Raw genomic sequence first — 25,984 nt, forward strand, 5'->3', positions numbered from 1 at the left:
GTGAAGGATCAAGATAAAGTACAGTCACTGGGTCATGCTGAAAGTTCTTCAAAACTATTTGCTACAGACATTACAGGTCAACCCTTAAACCAAAGTACACCTTTAAATGAGACCAAGAAAAGAAACAATAACAGAAAGAAAGTGCTGAAGGAAAATAAGCTGAAGAAGATGAAGAAAATGACGGAGCGGGACATTGTGCTCCGTAACTGGGCTATGAAACAATGCAGCGGCAGTGAGGGGGAGATAAAGGAAGTATTTGATTGTATATTGATCAGTGATGTTGTGGAACACAGCGAGTACTCGTTTCTAAAGGCTGAAAATGTCATGAACTATAAGAACCCAAAAACTGGTGTAAATAAAATGATTTACCTCACTGATGAGAAAAAGTTCTCAATCGACACACAAACTCTGCTCCAGTATCACATGTACGTGTGTGACATTCCATCGACGATCGTCTTAGGTCCTCAAGAGGAAGAGAGGAGCATCGACAGGTCTTTCACTATAGACCCGTATCTGTGGTGCATTTCAAAGGTTTTTGTTCCTGCTCTTGCTGTGTACAAAAACATCCAGCAAAAGAAAAAGCTGTACTCTCTGATTTGAAAACGTGCAAAGATCCGAAGCCATCCGGTCACATTTAATTGTACAGAATTTTTAAAACATTTTCTTAAAGCAGAACTAAATGAAACACGAAAGTATTCATTAAACGAGTTATAATCACCTTCAATGCCACCACCCACTTGGAAGGACAAAGGTCAGGTGGGGTCACTTACAGCTGCCGCTGCAATATGATATCTTTGGGAATGGGGTTAGGCACCGTGACTGGCCAGCAGAGGGTGTTGCTGCAGCGCTTGACCACTGTCCCTTCCACTTACAGACACCCAGCCAGTCGTGTGCCTGTGCAGCCACCTTGGCCGGTCAGTAGCACAGCTGAGATTCGAACTTTGATCTCAAAGTTATATAATGCTTTATGCTTATTAAAAATGATGCTTTTTGTTGTTTGCAGTATAATTACTGATTTATTTTCCTGATTACAGTTGACTTATTTTAAAATGTCTGCAAATTATATTAAAATAAAGTGTTTTTCATTATTCAGTTTGTAGTTTTTGTTGTTCATACACTTCATCATTTATGTTCAACAGGTAGATCAGTTCTAACAGTGACAAGCTGTAGCTCTCGTACCACAGACAGACTGTTGACATCACTTCATTGTTGATGTCACGTTGGTTTACACAATTATTAGTATTGTTACCGGTCGTCTGGGTGCCCCTTAGCAGGCACAATCGGCAGTGCAGGCGGTGCAGCGGACAAAATCAGTCGCTAATCTGCTGGGTGAGAGAAGACGGGACTATAAAAAGTGGACGGGGTCTTCAATGCTGTGTAAGCACCCCGGTTAGTAGTCCACAGCACCAATCCTGCTCCTCACTGGTAATTCTTTCCAAAAACAACAGTGTGTTTTTGTGGTTAAAGTATGCATTACAGTAATTCACTCACAGGAAAAAAAATACCATTAAATACTCTGTGGTCGAAACTATATGGACATTTGATCATGAGCATGTTGGTCATTTTTTTTCAAAACCAACGTTAGTATGTGGTGCCCCTCCATGATTTTGGAGTTTGTGAGAATTGGAGCACATTTTATTAAAAGAGCGCATTTATGTCTTGCACACAGTGTCCGGGCATGGTGCCTGACCCACTGTGACTCTGACAATGAAAAGAAGATATACTTTATTTGTCATATATACGTATACAGTTGTACAGGGAGCTGGGGTCAGAGCGCAGGGTCAGCCATCATACAGCACCCCTGGAGCAGACAGGGTTAAGGGCCTTGCTCAAGGACCCAACAGTGGCTGAATAGCAGAGCCTGGATTTGAACCACCAATCTTCCGGTTGATAGTCCAAAGCTCTACCCACTAGGCTACCACTGTCCCTCAAACAGTTGTCCCTAAAGCAGTTGAAGGTCTGAATAAAGAAATGAATGAAGGTTCCATGTTGGTTTCTCCTCCCACACGTGACGAGTCCTGACACGAGTCTGAAGTTCGTCTCTCTGTGTGACATTTTTTACCTTTATTCTATCTGACACAATCAGGAGCAGGGCATTTCCTCTTTGCTCTACAGTCTGATCTCCGCCAGGTAAGAACGTTTAATATTCACGCTGCTGATGTGAGAAATGCTTTTCTTTATTACGGCTGCAAAATGAAACATTTATTATTGTTAATTTATTACGTGTTAATAATAATTTATTAACACTGTCGTGTAAAATATGCTTAAACTAATATAATGAATAAATGTGTTACTAAACTGAAAGTGAAAGTTTATATCTTGCACCAAAAACACGATTCTTATCTACATTTTCGGCATTTAGCAGACACTTTTATCCAAAGCGACTCACAATTATGACCTGAACATGATTTTGAGCAGTTGAGGTTAATGGTCTTGCTCAGGGGCCCAACAGTGGCAACTTAGCAGTGGTGGGGCTTGAACCGGCAACCTTCTGATTACTAGTCCAGTACCTTAACCACTGAGCTATCACTGCCCCTGAAGATAAAATTCTGGACTATTAATGTGCATCTCCTTATATTCAGTGATTCATTTATTTATGTAACTATTCATTTGTTAGTTATGATGCTGTATATCACAGTGTTATTAGAAAGAAACCATGTAAACAGGAAACACTGATCTAAAAGCACTGATCTAATGTAAAAGAATATTGCTGAACTGTGATAATAACATGAATTACAGCCCTAAGTGGAGAAAAAGACATATTTTGTTTATACTGACGCCATTTCTACCCAACAGTTACATTCATGTAATAAACAATGAACAAAATTATTATTTTTTGTGGCAGAGTGGCGCAAAGGGTAGTGCTGTTGCGTCACAGCAAGAAAGTCCTGGGTTCGATTTCTTAGCAGGCTGGGTGAGCAGGGGTCAGTGTGGGTTTCCATCAGGTTCTCCGGGTTTTCTCTCACACACGCAAAAACAACTGGAGCTGCAAAATTTACTCGTGTGTGTGTGTGTGTGTTCTGTGATGGACTGGCGACCTGTCCAGGGTGTTTCCTGCCATTTGCCCAGTGAATTAGTATTTTGCATAGAAAATAGGACAATCTGATTTTTTTGCTGTTCTCACTCTTTAACGGTTCTAACAGGCACATCAGTTATACATCAATAACATCAAATAAATAAAATATTCTCATATTTATAGCAACAGTATGGTGAAGGGCCTTTCCTTTATTTCTGTGCACAAACAGCCATTTTCAAACAGTGTTTTAGTTTGTAAACCTAATCACTCTTTTTTGTCTTCAACATGCCGTGCCAACATCTGAGGGCGTGTCAGGCTGTAGAGGAACAAGAACGTTCTCTTATCACAAATAGTTGATCCATACTGCCTGTACATCTGTAACAGCTGCACAAATCCTCACAGGTAATCTATGCACTCCTTCGGCTTCTTGCTCATGTTTACTCCAGCCGTGCATTGTGCAGCGCCCCGTCTGCTGGTGACACATCCTCGGGTCCAATAGCACCGGCGGTTCTCAGAATAGTACAGAGATTCTTAAAAGCCTGAACAGAACCAGTTCACGATTCAGATTTATTTAGATCGAGAGAGTGAGGTCCATCATGACACAGGGCGAGGAGTTTGGTGTGAATGTTGCTGAAGCTCGATTCATGCTGACTTACTCTTAACCAGTTTGACCCACTTAACCATTACAGATGCTTCAATATAAAAAAGTGCACCGACATTGTGGTTGATTTTGAACAGGTGAAGATGGCGTCCCCCGCCGAACGGTTCCTGAAGGTCCACAGGAGTGAAATCGTGGGCCGAGTGAAGAGCGTAAACGGTCTGGCTGATTGTCTGCTTGAGAAGGAAGTGATTTCTAAGGAAGCATTGAATGAGATCAGTAGCCAGAAACCAGAAGAGGAGCAGATGAGGACAGTTTATAAGCATCTGAACAGCAGTAAGGCCTATGAATTAACATTAGAATGGCTGAAGAGACACGAGTCTCATGTGATGGAAGATCTGGGTAAGTAGCTTCATGCGGTGTGATTCATCCTGAAGATTAAAAAGATGGAACATTTTCTGAATTCTCAGTTATTCATGTTCTTTTTATTTTAAAGCAGAAAAGACAGAGACTCCGGAACCGAGCCACTCGAGAGTGAGTAACGTGGTGAAAGCTTCGGTTCTGTTTGTAACTCTGGGATTTATAGACATTTAGAATTGTATTAGAGTCACATTTTCTCTCTGGTGAACCCACATAGGAAAAAAGACAGAGAATCCAGAACCATGAAGCCATGGATGAAACAGATTGTGATCTCCAAACATCACCAGGTACTGAGTTCAGAGTATGTTGTGCGCATCTTGCTGCCACTTCTCATCTGCTTTTCGTCTTTTCTCTGTTTTTTTCCCAGTTTCTCTTTCACTGTTTGAAATCAGAGAATTGCACTGGCTTTCAATCACATCATGCATCAAATTCAAAATTCTGTTTCTTACATTTAAAGCTCTCCATGGTCTGGCCCCAGCTTTTGTTTAAGAGCTCTTACACCCCTACACTCCCTCTCGCTCCTTAAGGTCCTCCGGTGGAAGGTTCCTCTCTACGCCTCTGACTAAACTGTCCTCAAGGGTGGCAGATCTTTCAGTGCTGTTGCTCCTAAGCCCTGAAACTCTCCACCCCAAGATTGTTCTTATATCACTTTTTTAAATCTCTAGACTTTTCTTTTTAGTCAGTATTTTGGTTTTTCCCTCTACTGTAAAGTGACCTTGAGACTGTGAAAGGTGCTATATAATCAAAACATTATTATTATTACTATTATTATTACTGTTATTATTATTATTACTTTTGAAGATTTCTGTCGATTGTAGTCGGATGTGGAATTAAATTGCTGCAATTCTGACATTTAAGATTTTTTATTAGTAAATGTTTTACATTAATTGGTAAACACACACATTGACATTTTTGTTAATTTGATCTTTAATGATTAATTGTTTAAATGCTCTACCAAGTCAGGAAATGTAAGTGTATTTTATTAACAACAACTTTGTGTGGTTTTGAAACAGATCTCAAGACCTTATCCACCATGGCCAAACTGGACGACTGGGTCTCTGATCCTAAAATCAGTGAAAAACTGGTTAATGACCTGAAGGAGAAGCTTGCTCAGGGTGAAATGGAGGGTTTGGAGGATTATCTGAAGGACATAAAGCTGAAAAAGAGTCTGTGTCTCACTGCTAAAGAGATCAACGAGATCAGACAGAGAAAAGATCTTCGTTCATTTCTTACAGACGTTAAAGGAGCCAAATTTCCTAAAAATACACTTGACCACTTTTTTGAGAAGGTCAGAAGTAAGGCCTCAACAGCCAAGAAAAAGCCTGAACAGTACAGTAATTACGACGACTCCATAAACCATAATGCAGATGATTTGAACAGCAGTGGATACGGATCTTCATGCAGCTCAAGTTTTAATAGCAGAGTGTTTCCTCACACTGTGTTCCCAAATGAGGACGTGTTCATATGTGAAGGTGTCACTGATGTCAGTCACACACACAACATGGAGGTCACGGATTACGAGTCCAAAAGCGCAGACCTAGACTTCAAAGCGGACGTTCCACACCCAACAGAAAACGCAGATCAGATTCAGCAAGCTGTCAGAAGCAGTGGAGGAACCAGGGAATTAAAAGAAAAGCAGGAAATGGACGACACTGACTGTCCTCCTCAAACATCCTCTCAAAACCTTTTTTAATGTTCCTCTGTTTGCCAAAAAGAGCAAGTTGTCCAGCTACAGTCCAAGCTACAGGACAAAGTCGATACCTCATTTGAAGAAAGAGCGGTGGTCTGGTTGTGGAAGGTTTGGAGCCAGAAGATAAGCAGCAGAGCAGTTACAATCATGGAGATGATTTTGATGAGCCGGATGGACCACAAGGAATGATCATTTTTCCAAAGCTTGAAGACGTTCCCCCTAGTACTTGGAGCCGAGACCTTCAACTACAGTCCGCAGATGGTGGACGGCTAGAAAAACGCACGGACACACTAAGGAACACGGGTGAAGAGCTTAAGAAAGCCAACTGCTCCAACATGTCTTCATTAAAGAACCCAAAACCAAAAAGAGAGAAGAGGAGGAACGTGGAAGGACAGCCGAACAGAAGAATCGAGCAGTACGGCACTGTGCTTTGTAACTGGTTAATGAATCAATGCAGCGGCAGTGAGGAGGAGTTCAAGAAATTATTCGACCGTATCTCAGTAAAACACGTAGTAGAACACAGCGAGTACCCGTTCTTCATAGCTGAAAACATCACAGTGTTTAAGAACCCACAAACTGGTGAAGAACAGATCATCGTCGTGAAGGATGAGAAGAAGAACTCCACAGAGACCACAAGTCTGATCCATTATCAGATGTTTGTGTGTGACATTCAGAAAACTGTCCTCTTAGGTTCTAAAGAGCCTAAAGAGAAGCAGATCGGCTTTGAGGAGTCCGAGGTTCCTGTAAATCGCTGCCTGAGGAGCATCCTGGAGGTGTTCGCTCCTGCTCTCGCTGTGTTCAAAAATATTCAAAGAAAAGAAAGACTGGACTCGTATCTGAAAACGATCCAAGGGCGGAAAGAAAATCCTCGTTAGTGTATTTGTGGAGGATCAGAGAACAGTACATGGAACAGGAGTTTTGCCTAGGTTACAAACCCAAACTGTCATCTTACGCTGGGAAAATACGTCCATTTGTTCAGATATAATCCAAGATTTTGATTATTTCTCAATATTTTGAGTCTTTAACGTTCACGGCTTCACACTGCAGCCCCGATCATGAATGTTTTTTAATCCATTGTTTTGTTTCCACACTCGTCGACTGGCTGATTAAGGACGTCTGTGCTGAAAATACTCAGAAAAAAAATATTTACTGTTTTTTTATTTCTTTTATTGATTTTTAAAACAATACCTGCACAAAGCTGTAAAATTTCTCCTATTTTTGCATATTTGTCACACAGAAGTTTCAAATCAAACTACTTTTAATATCAGACAGACTGAAAAAATCATTCCAACCTTCTGAGACCGCATTCCAACAGAAGAACATCGTACCAGGGTTTTTAATCACACACGACTCCTACATACAGGAGCAGCCGAAAGAAGAAAAGAAATCTCATTTTTTATGTTTTTTTAGGTTTGACAGGGCAGTGGTAGCTCAGTAGTAAAGGTACTAGATCAAAAGGTCACTGGTTTAAGCCCCACCACTGCCAAGCTGCCACTGTGTACTTTGGTGTCCTGCACAGAAAACTGAAGCTGAACGTTTTAAAGTTTATGTTCCACTAATTCAGTCACTGTATAAGATCAGCTGTTAATATTAATAAAATCCCAAGAATAAAACTGAGCATTTTATCTTTTTTATCACTCATGTCATGATATGATTCCAGTAGTTTTCAGCAGTGTTGGACTTTGCCTCATTATGACGTCCACACACTTTATTATTCCAACCGCAGTGAGGGTCACAAGAACCTCGGTAAACTAACACAGAGCTCCACAATCCAACCACCACAAAGGTAAGTGAAGATTTACCACAGAGATCAGCTTCTAAAATCAAAACTTTGTGTTTTTAAAGCTCTACAGGTTTAATAATGGAGATTATTTACTGTTTTAAGTTTACTTACTTACATCAGACAGATTCTATGTAGTCAAGAGATATGATTAGCTGCAAAATGTACAGTTTCATGTTAAATTTTTCCCTTTTATTTAAGTTTTTTGTGTTGATTCTGTCACTTATTGGAAATAAAAACAAATAAAAAGTATGTGGACGCCTGAAACTAATTATTGACGTTTTTGTTTGGCTTTCTGTAACATTAGTGTGACAAAAATAATGACCAGAGCATGAGAGCAAGTTTAAATAAACCAAGATTTGTTAATTAGATTTAAAAATAGTAAAACTTTAAAGTAAAATAACCCACACCCACGAACTACAGGAAACCTACAGAGAACTTCACACGTGTCTGAAGAGGCAGCGCTGTGTGTAACCGGCAGAGGCCGCCAAATTGCACAGAATTCAATCCTAACTGACACCCTGTGAAGAATCACCTCTATTCTACCTCAGTTCAGTGAAACAACGATTATTTCCATTTTTAAAACTTGCGTGCAATTAAAAAAGTCCAAAGACAAGATTTTTATATAATAAATTTTTATTGTTTTTATGTACCATGGATTCACAAAGTTTAGTTTTATTAATTTTTTTTCTCGTTATGTGCAGGATCCAGACTGACGAAGCTATGGGTGCAATAAGTAAGTTCAGAAATATTATAAATATTATAAATAATAAAACTGAGGGGTTCTGCCATGGCTCAAAACTTCTAAACTTTATTCAGAATTGCCAGTCAGTTAAAAAAAAACATTTCTCAAAGCAAGATTGCAAATAATGTGGGTCATTCACCATCTACCCTACATAATATTGTAAAAAGATTCAGGGAACTCACAATCTCAGTCGATGTAGGGCAAGGCTGGAAGCCACTTTTAAATGTACGAGACTTTCATGCCCTCAGATATTGCATGAGAAACAGTCAGTTACTGTTTGCTTTAGTCAATTAAAAATAAATGTTTTATATTGATGGTTTTTCACTATCCAATTTGAAACAGATCTCAGGTCTGTATCCACCACTGCCAAACTGGAAGAATGGGTCTCTGATCCCAGAATCAGCCAAAACCTGATTGATGACCTGAAGGAGAAGCTCGCTCAGGGTATAATGGAGGGTCTGGAGGATTATCTGAAAGACATGAAGCTGAAAAAGAGTCTGTGGGTGTGTTCGAAAACCTAGGGAGCTGCCTTGCTGTCTTACTGTCTACATAGGCAGCTGACTTAGTAGAGAGTATTCTAATAAGTCAGTGACTTAAAAGGCAGGTTATTCGAACGCACTACTTAGATAGCGATAACATCGGGTTTAGCATTTCACGTTTAGCATTTAGCATCTTGCCATTAAAACCAATAAACTGAGGTAGCACAGCACGCTAACGTCAATAACATCTCCCTTCATGTACCGATAACGGTTAAATTTCCTGACAAGCCCGAACTTGCAAATAAAAACACTCGGTACAAGTTTATACAAGTTAAAAATCAGTAATATTTTATTTACGTTTGAAAATAACTCCATTCGTTTCTCCGCCCCGTCAGCCATGAATGCTGGGATTGTCTTGATCACTAAGGCAGCGTCGGAGCTCACTCGTTCTTGAGCCAAAATAACATTGAAATAATAAGATGCCTCAGAAGTGAGGATTTTAAGGCATCTAGGATTTCGAACAGCCTCCTTCTCGGGAGCGCGCACAGGATGACGTAAAATGCTGCCTATGTAGACAGCACACTAGCTTTTCGAACACACCCTGTGTCTCACTGCTGATGACATGGATAAGATTAGAAACAACGATGAACTTGGGTGGTTCCTTGATGTGATGAACGGTACTAAATTCCCTTTAGGTTTACTGGATTTGTTTTTTCAGAAGGACACAGACCTACCGAATCATTTACAGGTGTGTGAGGTGGGAGAATAATAATAATAATACTTTAAATTTATATAGCGCCTTTCAAGATACCCAAGGTCGCTTTACATCGAACAATAAACAGTTCAGTGAGGTACAAAAGAAAACATAGTTAATTGAAGAGATGGGTTTTTAACAGAGATGTAAATTGTGGAAGTGAAGAGACAGAGCGAAGAGAAGAAGGGAGAGCGTTCCACAGAGTGGGGGCAGCCACACTAAATGATCTGCCACCCAAGGTTGACAGCCTAAATCTAGGTGTGGCCAGCAGGCCAGCATTGGAGGACCTGAGTGAACGCCTGGGTTTGTAAGGTGTCAGCAGATGGTAGAGGTAGACCGGGGCAAGTCCATGAAGGGCTTTAAAAGTAAGGAGTAGTATTTTAAATTGGAGGCGTTTATGCACAGGGAGCCAATGCAATTGCTCCAAAACCGGGGTGATATAGTCGTGTTTTCGAGTGGATGTGAGGATCCTGGCCGCAGCATTTTGAATAAGTTGTAGAGGGCGTATCGACTTGTTAGGAAGACCATAGAGCAGTGAGTTGCAATAGTCCAGCCGAGAAGTAACAAAAGCATGGACCAAAAGCTCTGCTGTCTGAGGTGAAATCATGGGGCGAAGACGAGAAATGTTACGTAGGTGGAAGTAAGCAGACTTTGTGATGGAGCGGATGTAGGGCTGAAAAGTTAGGAGAGGGTCGACTGTCACACCAAGGTTCCGTGCAGTAGCAGCAGGAAAAACAGAGGTGTTCCCAATGAGAAGAACAGGGCAAGAGAAAGAGGAAAGTGCAGCTTTCGAGCCAATATACAGAAGCTCAGTTTTATCAGTATTTAATTGAAGATAATTCACCCGCAGCCATAGGATGAGATCTTGAAGACACCTGGAGAGAGCAGTAGGAGGAAAGGGATCAGAGGGCCTAAGGCTAAGATAAATCTGTGTGTCGTCCGTGTAGCAGTGGAATTTTAACCCGTGATTTCGGAAAATTTCACCCAGGGGAGAGATGTATAGAATAAATAGCAATGGTCCAAGGACCGAGCCCTGCGGCACACCCTGATGTATGTATGCATTATTTGAGACATGGCACCCTAGCTGCACAAAATGTTGCCTGTCAGAGAGGTATGATTTAAACCATGCAAGTGGCAGGCCGGAAAGACCAATATTGGACAGTCTGGACAGAAGAATAGTGTGGTTTATAGTATCAAATGCGGCAGTGAGTTCGAGAAGTAGAAGCATAGAGACCAGCCTTTTGTCAGCGAACAGAAGGAGGTCATTTAAAACGCAAAGCAATGCAGTCTCTGTACTATGATATGGACGGAAACCAGATTGAAAATCTTCGAGCAGGTGATTAGAATTTAAGAAATCAAGCAGCTGGGATGCCACGACTCTTTCGACTGCAGCGAGTTTCCATGATGGAGGAACATAGCCAGAAGAAAGTGATAAATTGACCATGTGACAGATAGGGGCAGCAAAAGCAGGCACAGAGGACTGAAGGAGGAAGGTAGGGATTGGGTCTAGACGGGCGGATGTGGTAGACTTTGACTTAGTGATGATTTGTGAAACTTCAGCAAAATCAACTGGTAGGAACAAAGAGAAAAGTTCAGAACCAGGCACCAGCGAAAGATGGGATGGGGCATATGCAGGTGCACCCTGAAGCCCCCTATAGATAGTTGACACCTTGTCACTAAAAAAGTTAAGGAAGGCCTCACACAAACCAGGGGAAGGGACAACTGGGTCACTGGGGGGGCATACTAGTTTTTTGACTGTGGTGAACAGCCGTTTAGGATTTTGACCAGCTTTTTTAAACACCTCAGTGTAGTACAAACAGCGAGCTTTATTTAGGGCCGCTTTATAATCGGCCACGTGGTCCGTAAATGCCAAAAAATGAACCGTGAGGCCAGATTTCTTATAACGCCGCTCTAGGCGCCGACCCAACGTTTTGAGGGCACGAAGCTCGCCGTTGAACCAGGGTGCAGAATGAGAGGAAGGCACAAACCGGGACTTAATCGGTGCCAGGGTGTCAAAAATCCTTGCCAGTGTTGTGTTGTATGATAGTGTAGCCTCATCGAGAGAGTGAAGTAAACAGATGTCATTGAAATGAGACACACTAAGAAGAGTAGACAGGGAAGAGGGATCAGCAGCAGAGAGATTTCAGTATGAACGTAGCAGTTTGGGATGAGACTTGGGAACGGGTAAGGAGGCACAGAAGGAAATAAAGAGGTGATCAGATAGGCCGGTAGAGTGCCCAGAGAATTTACTGACAATCCCATTATTAGAACAGATGACATCTAGAATATGACCATATTTGTGAGTTGGAAAATAAATAAAAAGTTGGAGAAGAACCCTCAGCCAGTAGTTCTGCACCTTCAGCTCTGAACAAGGACAATGAAAAGCTTAGAAGAAAGGAAACACAGCACCGAGTTCTTCTGGATTGGGCAATGAAACTATGTGATGGGAGTGAGAAAGAGTTAAGCAAGGTTCTTGAGAACATCTCAATAAGAAATGTGGTAGAACACAGTGAGTACCCATTTCTTGTAGCAGAAAAAGTCATGGTGTACAACGAACCACTAACTGAAGAACAAAAAAACCTCATGAAGTACAATAAAGTAGAAATTGACAAACAAAAAAATCCTGGTCATCACTGATGAAAAGAGAAACTCGGTCAAAATGATGAATCTGATTAATTATCAGATGTTTTTGTGTGACATTGACACAACAATCATGTTAAGGCCCGAAGAACCTAAAGAGCAGCACATCAAGTATAACGAGACTCTGGTTCCTACCAATCTGTGTCTGAGGTGCATTTTAGAGGTTTTCCTCCCCGCTCTGGCCGTCTTAAAAAAAAAACAGAGAAAAGAGAAGTTTTCACACCAGAAAACAAACGAGTAATAATAAACCTCAGTGATCTCAGTTCATCTCAGTGCACGTGGAACATCATTCTGTTCATTTATTTATGTTTTATAGAGTAAAAGTTTATTTCCTGGATGTGACCTGAAGTAAATGTACAATCTTCAAAACGCTTTGATGATTTTTACTTTTAGTGAAGATGTTCTCTACATTACTCTTTATCACATATGTAACATGATTCATGTGCACAAATGATAAATGTGATATTCTTTTGTTTTCGCCGAGCGAAAATCAGGGCAAAAATCGTGTAGTGTGAACCAGGCATAATATGTAAAAGATAGTGGTGCTAAATTCGGTTCATTTTATGGACTCAGGTTAATCTGAGTCACTCAGTAATGTGATCCGGTTCACTTGAGTCATTTGAGTCACTTGAGTCACTTTACTGACATCTTGATTGCGATTGATTTACTGCATGAAAATGCATCTAGATATCACTTGTCCTCCGTGCTCTTGTCTTCTGTAAATAAATCCTTCTCTCTTAATTCTCTTGTCTCCTCACACTTCTCCTGTCAGTGACAAGTTGACACTTTTTTCTAAGTGGAATCTTGATCATGGGGGAGAGGGGGGTGGACTCACCTAGCAATCAGATGGGTATATTAATGGGTCAAGGGTTCAAGGGGGATGGTCAACAATAAATTGCCATTTTAACTTCACCCAGTCAGGCAGCCACAGTGGCACAAAAACAAACAGTCAATAAATTACCATGGGGGCTATGATACTCCTTAAGTGGTACAGTAATTAAGTAGTCTGTAAGCATTTGCATGTTAATAATAATAATAATAATATAACTATATTTTGTTGTTGTTCTGCTTACAAGGAAATATGCTGCATTACTAATCTACATCACTACTACTGATAATAATAATAATAATAATAATAATAATAATAATAATAATAATAATAATAACGTGCATAAAATCAGCCACATAACGAACACCAGTGTGTTTAACCGCTTGTTTATCAGAATATTTATCTTATTACTGAGATTCACGGACTGGAGTGAAGCCGGTTCAGCCAAATCATCCCGGTGTTTCCGTGAGTCTGATCACTGGTCTTGTGTACTTAACAGCAGCCAGTCAGAGGACTTATAGGATCCAGGTTCATTGACATCTCAGACTCGTGATTCCTGATTCAGTACAAAGATTCGAATCATTAACCCGGGTGATTCAGGAACCACCCAGCTCTAGTTTGCACACACACACACACACACACACACACACACACACACACACACACAAGTCCAATTTTTGATAAAACGGGAGAAAGGTACTGAATGTAGCCGAGAAAAAAACTGAAACGTAAGTATCGATCCCATCACGTTGGTATCGATCCGATTCCAGTACCAACGTTGGTATCGATACTATCGATATTTGGATCGATCCACCCACCACTAGTGTGAGAATAATAGAATAAGGAAGTTACTTCTGAGCTCTACAATCCAGCCACCTGAAAGGTAAGTGAAGATTTACCACAAACAACAGCTTCTAAAATCAGAACTTTGTGTTTTTAAAGCTCTACAGGTTTAATAATGAAGATTAATTGGTGTTTTAAGTTTACTTATGTTCACACTACACGACTTTCCAAGTGGTCAGGTCGCTGTACAGTTCTCACTACACGACTGGATCTCTTGTAATCGGGAGTCTTTCAGGTCGGTGTGTATTTTACACTACATGACTGATGGGTGATAGGGGGTTTCACACACTACACCATCTATCACCAACTGGAATCGCAGGCGAGCTTCTCTGCTCTCCCAAACTACGTTCTGTCACAAAAACAAACGTGAGAAGTGACGAGGGGTTTAATGATACCACGTCCAAAAATGCACGTCAACAAGTAGCGAGCGATCAAAGTTTGTGTGCTGATGTGCAGCGTAAAATCAAAGAGAAAAATAAATGAATCTGAGTGGATTTGGCAACACGACCAGCATGGATTGTTCTGTAGTGAGTTGGAGGTTAATAAATATTGTTTGCAATGCAGCGTGGGTGTTTTGTAGAGAACGATAAGGTCAGAAATACTGTAAAGGTTGTGTGTGTGCTGATGTATTCTGATATAAACTATATTACGCCCCTGTCCCACCTGTTTACACTCCTCCCCTGCGTTTCCCCTCACACCGTATTTTGCGTTCCCATTGGCTGTTTGACACAGCACTCATTGCCAGTCGGGCAACTCAGATTCAAATATCTGACATGCTAGATATCTCTCTTCAGTCGTTTGGATCGAGTTGTTGAGTAGTTCACACATAGCGATTGAGAGTCGAGTTTCAATCGCAGAGCGAACGCCGAGTTGCTCCCGAGCGCCGACCAGAAAATCTGGGCAAAAGTCGTGTAGTGTGAACCAGGCATAACTTTCATTAGACGGAAAGTAAAAACTCTGTTTAGTCTAGAAATATGATTAGCTGAAAAGTTTACAGTTTTATGTTTATATTTTCCATGTTCTTAAAGTTTTTTTTGTGTTGATTCTGTCGCTGGAAATAAAACAAATAAAAAGTATGTGGATGCCTGAAACACATTATTGACGATTCTGTTTGGCTTTCTGTGACATTAGTGTGACAAAAATAATGACCAGAGCATGAAAGCAAGTTTAAATAAACCAAGACTTGTTAAATAGATTTAAAAATAGTAAAACTTTAAAGTAAAATACACCCACACACACACACAGGAAATCTACAGAGAACTTCACACGTGTTGGAGGAGGCAGCGCTGCTGTGTAACCGGCGCCAAAGTGCACAGAATTCAATCCTAACTGAGACACTGTGAAGGAAAACCTCTCTATTACACACACACACACACACACACACACACACACACACACACACACACACACACACACAAATACAAACCCAAGTTAAACCAGAGGGAAAACTGACAATTTTTTTCAATTTTGATAAAAAATTTTTTAAACCTGTGTTCAATTAAAATAGTCCAAAAACAAGATTTGTTTTATGTACCATGGATTCAGAGATTGCGATCTTAGCGCAGGTCCCAAGCCCGGACAGAAATAGGAGGGTTGTATCAGGGTATTTGGGGAAAAAACTGTGCCAAGTCTGAGGACCAGATTTTTCCACACTGGGTCATTTGATTTTATATACAGTACAAGACAAGAACTGTATTATTTAAACAAATACGCTAAAATTAAATAAATCAGGAAGGAGCAAATTCTTTTTCATGCTGTATTTATGGTTTAGTCTGTATTTTATTGAATTTTTTTTTTCATTATGTGCAGGATCCAGACTAATGTAGCTATGGCTGCACTAAGTAAGTTCAAAAATATTATAAATATTATAACTGGGGGCTTCTGTCATGGCTCAAAACTTCAAAACTTTATTAGGAATTGCCAGTCAGTACAAAAACAACATTTCTCAAAGCAAGATTGCAAATAATTTGGGTCATTCACCATCTACCCTACATAATATTGTGAAAAGATTCAGTGTATTCTCAGTCTCAGTCCATCGAGGGTCGAGGGTGGAAGTCACTGTTAAATGTACGAAACCTTCAAATGGTTCACCAATCGTCTCACACCTAGTCGCCTTCTAAATCTTTTAATAGTTCATTATATTAATAGATAATTATAAAAACAGCACAAACACTCACAGGTAATCTACCTGCTACACCATTGTGTTAGTACTGTTACTTTTCTCATGCCACGCCCACTGTTTATGACGCATTGCGGCTCCCAATTACTGGTGGAAACGCTACCAGTTCTTTAAAAAGCACCAAGGTTTTAAGAAGCCTGAACCGAACCTGTTCAAGAATCCTTTTGGACAAAATGGGCTATCAGATATCATTGCATGAGAAACAGTCATGATACTGTGATAAATACAGCCACTTAGGCTCGGGAGTACTTCAGAAAATCGCCTCTGCTTTGAGAAATACAACCTGAAACTCTGTTACACAAAGAGAACGCTGTACAGCAATTCTATTCAGAAGTTCTCTGCGCCTCAACTTGTTTCATTTCATGTTTTATTTCTTTAGCTGAAATCATTCAGTGTGACAAACATACAGTAACTGAGACTTTCAAACAGACGGGGAGCCAAAAGGTTCTTACAGCACTGTAGGTGTACATGTGCGTTTATGCCTGGTTCACACTACACGATTTTTGCCCTGATTTTCGTTCGCGACTGGTCAGCGCTAGATTTGCCGGCTCGGGAACAACTCGGCTTTCGTCAAAGCGAGATTTCTAGTATGTCAGATATCTGATCTGAGTTGCCCAACTGGCAGTGAGTGTTGAACAGCCAATAAGAACGCAAGATCTGGTGTGAGGGGAAACGCAGGGGAGGAGTGTTAACAGGTGGTACAGGGGTGTAATATAGTTGATATCAGAATACATCAGCACACACACGAGTTTTACAGTATTTCTGACCTTATTGTTCTCTACAAAACACCCACGCTGCATTGCAAACAATATTTATTAACCTCCAACTCACTATAGAACAATCCATGCTGGTCGTGTTGCCAAATCCACTCAGATTCATTTATTTTTCCTCTTTGATTTTACGCTGCACATCAGCACACAAACTTTGATCGCTCGCTACTTGTTGAGTGTATTTTTGGACGTGGTATCATTAAACCCCTTGTCACTTCTCACGTGTGTTTTCGTGACAAAACGTAGTTTGGGAGACCAGAGAAGTTGGTGATCCAGTTGGTGATAGATGGTGTAGTGTGAAACCCCCTATCACCGATCAGTCCTGTAGTGTGAAATACAGACACACCTGAAAGACTCCCGGTTACAAGAGATCCAGTCATGTAGTGTGAACTGTACAGCGACCTGATAACTCGGAAAGTCGTGTAGTGTGAACTTGGCATTAGTTATCTTACAATAAATGTTTTATGTTGATGATTTTTTTACTATCTGAAAATTGTCTAAATTTAAAACAGATCTCAGGTCTGTATCCACCATGGCCAAACTGGACGAATGGGTCTCTGATCCCAAAAACAGCCAGAATCTGATTGATGACCTGGAGAAGAAGCTCGATCAAGGTGAAATGAAGGCTCTGGAGGATTATCTGAAAAATAAGAAGCTGAAAAAGAGTCTGTGTTTTTATGCTGATGACATGGATAAGATTAAAAACAACGATGAACTTGGGTGGTTCCTTGATGTAATGAACGACACTACATTCCCTTTAAGTTTACTGGATTTGTTTTTTCAGAGGAACACAGACTACAACCCGTCGAATCATTTACAGGCATGTGAGGTGGGAAAAGAACCCCTTAGCCAGTAGTTCTGCACCTTCAGCTACGAACAAGGACAATGAAAAGCTTAGAAGAAAGTGCAGGAGCGAGTTCTTGTGAATTGGGCAATGAAACAATGTGATGGGAGTGAGAAAGAGTTAAACAAGGTTCTTGAGAACATCTCAATTAGAAATATGGTGGAAAACAAAGAGTACCCATTTTTTGTAACTGAAAATGTCATGGTGTACAACAAACCACTAACTGATGAGGAAGAATCAGGAAGTAGGTTCTACAGCCAAGCACGTAGAGAACGTAAAATTCTGGTCATCACTGATGAAAGGAGAAACTCGGTCAAAATGATGAATCTGATTCATTATCAGATGTTTGTGAGCAACATTCACACAACAGTCATGTTAAGTACTAAAGAACCTAAAGAGCAGCACATCAAGTATAACGAGACTCTGGTTCCTACCAATCTGTGTCTGAGGTGCATTTTAGAGGTTTTCCTCCCCGCTCTGGCCGTCTTAAAAAAAATGCAGAGAAAAGAGTTTGTTTTCACAGTTTAAGTTGTTTTTACACCTGAAAACATGTAATAATAAACCTCAGTGATCTCAGTTTATCTCATCATCATTCCCTCCACTCATTTATGTTTTACAGAATAAAAGTTTATTTCCTGGATGTGACCTGAAGTAAATTTTACTTTTAGTGAAGATGTTCTCTACATTATTGTTTATCACATATGTAACATGATTCATGTGCACAAATGATAAATGTGATATTTTCTTTTGTCTTCTTTCAATAAAGTAAAGACACACCGCTCATTATTTACCTGTTCTTGTTGAGAGAAAAGTGGACAGTTCTGGAGAACACATGATTAAAGCACAAATCGGCTTGTTTTACATTCCTCCTCTAGTCATGTGATAGACATGCCCCCATAAGCCAAATCAACCACCCCACCACCCTACTCCACAAAAATTATAACGAGAATGATTTTTTAGGTCCACTGGTCCATGCACTTGTAATGGGCTCAATCAAACTAGCCCATGTAGCGGAATGCTGCTAAAGGACTAAACCATAAATTCAAATAAGCATAAGTGATTCAACTACGGTTCTCTTCCTGCAGAGACTTCCTTCATCAGCCGACAGGTACGCATGTCTCACGTGCTCATGGTGAAGTCTTTGGTTTCAAATCCTTTTTATACGCTTCAATCAGGCTCTAAACCTCCTGGTTCTACCCACTATTCAATCCACTCTAGATAATCATATATTATTTCCCAGTAATAGTTCACCTACAGATTTATACTTCTATAATTACCACTTAGTTATGTAATTTACTGATTAACTGTTATTATTTTTGTTAATTCAATGAACATTATACTGATTTAAAATTTAGTACTGTGAGTTTGATTACCTGGGTGAGAGAAATAATCAACTAACAGACTTTACCTCAACAGAAAGTGACTGATATGATATGAATTTGGTGTTCTTTCAGATTGTAAGATTCACAGTTTTAGTATTCAACTATCAATAAAAATAACATTTATTATATTTTTTATGTTACACAAAGAAGTGTGTTATTAAAACCTGAAACCCCCAGGACCATTACACACTCCAACTAGGGTCATAAACTTTTGTCTAAACCGTAACCCTGCTTCAGGTTTCAGACTCAAACACCACGCATTGTTCAAGCAAGACTGTCGACTTTATTTAAATCCAATGAGCACAGTTTAATCTTCACGTCTAATGAAAAAGAAACAAAAGAAATAAAAGTGGCTCTAAAGTAAAACGAGACCTTCAGGAGAGAGAAGAACGCTGATCAATCACAATGGTGCTGCACTCATTAACGTGGGGTTTGGACCGTCCACCTTATTCACATTAATGTTTAAGAAATTATGGGTTAAAAGCATCCTTTGGCTGTCTTTAAACATTAATTTGTCCAAATGTGGATATATGTGGTGAAAATTGACTGACCAACACTGTACTGAACAAACACACACTTTACACTCTCATACCTGCAGCAATCCACCTTCCGCATGAGCCCGGTGGTTATGAGTGCTGTAAATCCACCTCAACCCTGACCAAGATGATTTGCTTAGTGAAAAGAAAATAAATAAAGTATTTTGAGAGCTGTTATTATTACTTATATGCCACCATTTCAAATGTTTTGTTCGTTTTGTTGTAGTGATAAGTTGGACCTTGACATGGAAACGAATGACAACCCCTGATTAAGTCACTTTAAATTCAAGCTTCCATCCTTGTGGTGTTTCTTGCTGCTTTGACATCTTATTTAAACAATAAAAACTAAACATTTTAGAGCAAAAGTTCCTGCAATGAAAGACACAAGCAGCAAGAATCTGATCAGGTCTGACCTGCCTAGCTGTGCTCATTCAAACTGATGATGCAGGAAAACCCGAGCAAACCTGTATTATATATTAAACACAAAACACATATACATTTATATTTAAATAATGAGAAATCATGTGTTATATACTCACAGTGCTCACAGTCCCAGCAAAGCTCAGGATTCAGAGTGCTGGATCAGCTTTACACTCATACTGAACTACACGGTCTTGCCTGAAAACAGGTGTTTCCACAATCTTCACCCTACCCGTATTCAGACGAACCCGCCCTTGTGCAAATATCACTTTCTTCCGCGTGGTATGAGCCAATCATATCCTCTGCCAGTCCTCCAATCACGGATTAGGAGGCGGGATATTTAGAATACTACCGTACTCGATAGTACTCTTCTCACCGCTCATACACGCACACTAGTTTATTCTGCTTACACACTGTTAGTATAGTAGTATGCATTCTAGATAGACTCTTCTACCCACCACGTAGGGGCATCAGTTAACACATGGACTTTGTATCTCAAAACCTTGACCTGAGATAATATTGAAGTCGTTTTTTTTTTTTTTCACTTTAACCAGAACAGATAACTCTAAAAACAGATAAAGGTCAATTTTGTTGCAATTAAAAATAGAAAAAATTCAACCTAGTGTAAATAACCACACACCATGTGTGTATTTTGTCTGTCAGCTCTTAAATCTGTATTTTATTCATTTATTTATTTCATTTTTAATGTTTCTTCTTAGTTGTTGTTTCTTTCTATTCTTTGCCACCCTTGTCTTGTACTGCTATAACAACTTAATTTTCCTAGGAGGATCAATAAAGTCTTATCTTGTCTTAATATTTTAAAGTCGGACGCTCTGTTGGCACGGTGGTAAATCACACCATCCCGCAACTGCTGAAATATGGGGTTAAAATCCCTGTGGTGCTATCAGCCAGTCTGGCATCTATACAGCCACTATTGGCTATGTCTGAGGGCTGGGGTATGCCAAACATCCTACCCATTGGAAGGTGCACGTGTCAGTGCCATATCCTTGTACTGGTGTTGCAACACAAAGTTAAAGCAGGTAAAGCAGGAAAAGGTTGTCAAAATGTGTTGGGTTTACTGACACTACCCTATTTACAACCTAAATACCAAGAAGTAAGAAGTCATATTTAAACATACTGCTATAATTTTTCTCTTTTAGGCAGGGGAAAGAGCGCCCATTGATATAGAATGTAACCAAGCTTTTTTGGCATAAAAAAATGCCTGTATATATGCCTTAAAAGGTCAAAAAAAAAGTTTTCCCTGCACATTGGTTTTAGAAGTTGGAAGGAAATTGATGATTGATTTAGACCACATGTTTAAGCCTGGTAAAAAAAAAAAGCCAGATGTACTATGCATAGGGGACAGTTCCCTCTGGACACTCAGGCTTTCTCCCACTTTCCCAAAACATGTTACTAGGTGGATTGGCTGCCCTAACGTGGCCCTAGGTGTGTGAACGAGTGAATATAAAAGTGTGTAGCCTTGTGATGGATTGGCACTCTGCCTAGGGTCAGTGACAGTGGGGACAGTGGTAGCCTGGTGGGTAGAGCTCTTGGCTATCAACCGAAAGGTTGAAAGTTTGAATCCCAGCTCGGCCATGCAGCCACTGTTGGGCCCTTGAGCAAGCTTCAGGGGGGCCGTACACTGGCTGACCCTGCACAAACAAGCTGGGATGCGCGAAGAAAGAATTTAATTGTACTGTACATATGAATATGTATAAATGACTAATAAAGTTTCGCATTTTAGTGTGTATTCCAGTCATGCCTTACACAGAATTAAGAAAAGAATGTAACTTTTATTTCTGTTATGTTAATTTATCAATCTTTACATTTCTGCATATGTGTCCAGGTTATTATTAATGAGCGACCTATCATAATCGTTTTAATGATTTTGTAAGTGCATTCTGGTTTTATACCAAACATATGCGGATTCCTGGCTGCGTTATCTCATACAGGTTTAATATATAGGATGCCTAACGAGTGCACAATAACATGGTATCTATGGTGTTTTTACACACTAGTTAGTACAGCAGTGTGCGGTTTGGGACGCGACCATTCCTTCGCGCCCTTTCTTCTCACGAGACTCGAAATAACGGTTTTCTACCAGACGGTTCTTCTCTTATCGGTAATTTTCTATCCAAACATTTATAACTTTTATATTTGAAATCGAAATGAAACTGAAATATTAGCCAAAAATTCGAGGGAAATTCATTTTTAAAACGTTATTTTGAAAGGTAAAGTTAAGGTAAGTCCGTTAAAAGGTAAGCTAACGTTAATGACAGTTACTACTGAATCGACCCTGGCTCTGAGCTAGTTAGTAAGTCCTGTTTAATATTCATTTAGATAAATTATTACTTAGACCGTTCGGTATTTATTTTCATTTCATGATTTTGCAATGAACCCGTTTTATACCGGTTAACGGTTTCAAATGATTTACAAATTATTCTTTTTGGTGAGTCGGTTCGTTTTAGTCAATGTGTAAATGAATCGATTCCTCTATGAATTCTCGGTGCAGGTCCTACTGAATCGATTCTTTTACTTACTGATTCCTTCAGAACGAATTTAAATCTATTTATTTATTAGGATTTTAACACACTCTGGTTACATTCATCAGGGGTTTTGCGAGCGGCCGACCGGGGGGGGCGTGGCACTACGAGATTAATACTATGAGCCGGTGGCACACGGGACTGACGGAAGATGTTCCAGGCATCCGCGATTGAGCCGTGGCTCACTGAGGGGAAGGGGGGCGTTTGCTCCGCGCTCTATCAAGGGGAGGGGGCGTGGCCGCGGTAGGGCTTAGCACGCGCTTTCGCGCTCCAACAAGGGGAGGGGGGGCGTGGCAGAAGCAGCGCTCGTCACACGCGTTTGCTCCGCGCTCTATCAAGGGGAGGGGGCGTGGCCGCGGTAGGGCTTAGCACCAAGGGGAGGGGGCGTGGCCGCGGCAGGGCTTAGCACGCGCTCCCAGAAGGGGAGGGGGGGCGTGGCAGAAGCAGCGCTTGTCACACGCGTTTGCTCCGCGCTCTATCAAGGGGAGGGGGCGTGGCCGCGGTAGGGCTTAGCACCAAGGGGAGGGGGCGTGGCCGCGGCAGGGCTTAGCACGCGCTCCCAGAAGGGGAGGGGGGGCGTGGCAGAAGCAGCGCTTGTCACACGCGTTTGCTCCGCGCTCTATCAAGGGGAGGGGGCGTGGCCGCGGTAGGGCTTAGCGCCAAGGGGAGGGGGCGTGGCCGCGGTAGGGCTTAGCACGCGCTTACGCGCTCCAACAAGGGGAGTGACAGAAACGGTATTGACTCGTTACACAAGGACAATTTTGTTTCTCCAGTTAACTTGGCACGTCTTTGTACTGTGGGAGGAAACCAGTGTTCCCGGAGGAAACCCACATGGACATGGGGAGAACATGCAAACTGCACACAAAAAGGACCTGGGTATCGACAAATCTGTTATGTAACTAACTACAGTGCACGGGTGCGCAGCAGATCGAGTAGATGTGGCCTAGCAACATGAACTCCGAGGGTCTGGATTCGAATCGCCCCTCCGGCTGCTGACTATGAGAAATTTTGCACGTTCTCCCCAAGTCCACATGGTTTTCTACTGTGTACTGTGGTTTGATAGCACCATCCAAAACATGCAGATGGTGGAATGGCTAATCTAAACTGTACAGTACACACACATTCTAAATTGGGGAGGTTGGGCATTTGTCTGTGTACTATTAAGTAGGGAGGGTCGCCTCAGGAAGAGCATCCAGATCCATTGTGGTGACACATAAATACAGTAGTACAAAACAAAAACTCTTATTGTCTATTAAAAAACACTGACGATCCTTTAAAGTTCATGTCACATCAGTGTTTGTCCTGTTACAGGAAGTGATGTGACTGATTCATTTTATATGGCAGCTTTAAATATCACATAAATTTATATGGATTTAATGCACTTGTGCTTTTGATAGACATGAGTGGAGCTTCGCAGGCAGAAATGGGGGACACGAACCCATCAGAGTCTGTAAAGCGAAGGCCAGGCAGGTATCACCAGTCTGCTTTGAGCATGCTGGCCATTCACAAATCCACAATGGAGAAACAGGTGAGATGAATTTACATTAAACCATAATGAAAGACCTGTTCTGTAGACGTGAAGCTGACCAGCAGGACTTTGTTAACCTGTAGGCCAGATTCAGACAGGAGAGGGAGGTGAGGAAGGCTAGTCTGACGCCAGCACACCAGTACATGTTTGAAGTCCTGGCTGTTGGGCTTGGCCTGGAAGTTTCAGCGGTAGAAGATTTTATTCTTGATGCCCCATCAGTAAGTTTTACAGCAGATTTATAGGGCTGGGCGATTTTGCAAAAAAAAAAATCTCGATTATTTTAAAATTATACCCGATTGTCGATTATGATTTAGATTTTTTTTTGTTCTTGTATAATGCAATTAAAATAAGACTCAAATTTCTTTTTTTGCATTGTAATTAAAGGCTGCAGAAGTGCAAAAATAGTAACAGCACCACCTATAATAATCCTTTTAAGGGACTCAAACTTTATAACAATAACGATATCACAATAATTAAAACAAAATAGATCTAAATGATCTATATCCTTATCTATCTATATCTAAGAATAGCTCACAAACAACTTTAATTTTAAATGATGTTCAGCAGAACCTCCTTACATTAGGAAAAAAAACTACAAAAAGTCCTTTACAGGTTTCTTAAAAGGAACTCGTACGAGCCTGTACTGTGCTGTTTCCACCACTGAGTGAGTCTGTATCAGTATCTACACTGGGGGGGGCATCAAGCGATCACTCAACTCAGCTTTGATTTTGTCCTCTTGTGATTTGGGGGGTGGATACAACATTTTAAACATGTAAGGATGTGTAATGTGTCATTTTAGTCCCATAAAACCTTCAAACTGTGTTAACCACTATTATGTGTCGTAGAATGATTCGATTCCATTGAACGGCCCTTTAAGCCAAAATAAAGGAACCGATTCGCGCATTTGGGAGTCATTACATACATACGGCTCTTTAAAAGGAACCGAGACAAAAGATCCGACTCCCTATCGCAGAATTCACTGCAGCAGTTTCCCAGACGCGATTTCTTTACTCAGTAACGGATGTGATTTAAAATGTAGTGAATTACAATTCTTAGTACAAAACTTACTTAAGGCTACGAGGCTGCGCGAGCCTTAAGGTCGTCATCTCAGCTACTTCTTTTTGTTCCACGATCCAGATCAAAGCAAAAAGGAGATCGGGCCTTTTTAATTGCGGCCCCAAGATTGTGGAACAGTTTGCCGCTAGAGATTAGGGCTGCATCATCATTGACCTGTTTTAAAACTAAATTAAAAGCTTATTTTTATGCTATGGCCTATGATAATAGTTGAGATTGATGGGTTATGTCGTTGTGTTTGTGTATGTGTGTATATGTATGTGTGTATATGTATGTGTGTACATGTAAATTTGTACTTTTTGTGAAGCACTTTGGGCAGACATTATTGTCTGCAATAGTGCTATATAAATAAAATGAACTGAACTGAACTTAAGTAAAAGTAAAATGACAGGCTGTAAAATCTACTTTAAAAAGTACAAGTACACAAAAAGACCGACTCAATTACAGTAACGCGAGTAAATGTAACTCGTTACTTTCCAGCCAATCCTGATCGCGCTCATCGGCTCCGTATTTTGATTCAGTTCAGCGGTGTTTGATTCAGTGAATCTTAATGAAACTCTTCTGTTTGTGTCTCGTTTTGCCGATCGTGTTTGCGCTCCTTATTTCTGAATCTAACCGTTAGCGTGTATAATCCTTGTTATCTTCCGTTTACTGTTTTGGTTTTCGCTGGTTTTGGACTCCAACTGATTTTGTACCCTGTTTTTATATGAAACTTTCCCTGATTTATATTTCTGCTTCGTGACATGTTGGTATTTTCATTAAAATATAAAGTATGTAAACAATCGCGATTGAAAACGTTCATGCGAATTAACCGAATTAATCGTGAAAATCGCCCAGCCCTAATTTATACAGTGAAAGCAACAGAGGTGGACAAAATAACGGAAACAAACTACAATTAAATGTATTGCTTAGCC

General features: G+C 40.5%; 2 protein-coding genes across 3 annotated transcripts in view; both read left to right on the forward strand.

Annotated features, from left to right (window-relative positions):
* The first annotated feature begins 2,127 nt into the window (after positions 1-2,127).
* LOC134320303 (uncharacterized) lies at positions 2,128-7,337 on the forward strand. 2 transcript variants are annotated; one of them, XM_063001661.1, is made up of 5 exons: positions 2,128-3,418; positions 3,755-4,016; positions 4,111-4,148; positions 4,252-4,321; positions 5,048-7,337. In XM_063001661.1, the coding sequence occupies exons 2-5, from the start codon at positions 3,761-3,763 to the stop codon at positions 5,725-5,727; spliced, it is 1,044 nt and encodes a 347-aa protein (XP_062857731.1). In that variant the 5' UTR covers positions 2,128-3,418; positions 3,755-3,760; the 3' UTR covers positions 5,728-7,337. The 2 variants fall into 2 exon arrangements, with proteins under 2 accessions (XP_062857731.1, XP_062857732.1); XM_063001662.1 differs by having other exon boundaries at positions 4,114-4,148.
* Positions 7,338-22,021: 14,684 nt separating this feature from the next.
* The window catches only part of LOC134320311 (dynein axonemal heavy chain 8-like), a 77,174-nt gene continuing 73,211 nt past the window's right edge, over positions 22,022-25,984 (forward strand). The window contains exons 1-3 of the mRNA XM_063001671.1: positions 22,022-22,047; positions 23,866-23,996; positions 24,080-24,214. Coding sequence (XP_062857741.1) covers positions 23,868-23,996; positions 24,080-24,214 — 264 coding nt within the window. The 5' untranslated portion in view covers positions 22,022-22,047; positions 23,866-23,867. The remainder of the gene's footprint in view (positions 22,048-23,865; positions 23,997-24,079; positions 24,215-25,984) is intronic.

This window comes from Trichomycterus rosablanca, chromosome 9 (genome assembly GCF_030014385.1).
Source record: "Trichomycterus rosablanca isolate fTriRos1 chromosome 9, fTriRos1.hap1, whole genome shotgun sequence".
NCBI classification, from domain to species: domain Eukaryota; kingdom Metazoa; phylum Chordata; class Actinopteri; order Siluriformes; family Trichomycteridae; genus Trichomycterus; species Trichomycterus rosablanca.

Excerpts from the sequence above, each read along its gene's own strand:
- LOC134320303 (XM_063001661.1), top strand. The coding sequence starts at position 3,761 with ATGGCGTCCCCCGCCGAACGGTTCCTGAAGGTCCACAGGAGTGAAATC. Across the intron at positions 4,149-4,251 it reads CGGAACCGAGCCACTCGAGA|GAAAAAAGACAGAGAATCCA; the intron begins GTGAGTAACGTG and ends GAACCCACATAG. Across the intron at positions 4,322-5,047 it reads TGATCTCCAAACATCACCAG|ATCTCAAGACCTTATCCACC; the intron begins GTACTGAGTTCA and ends GTTTTGAAACAG.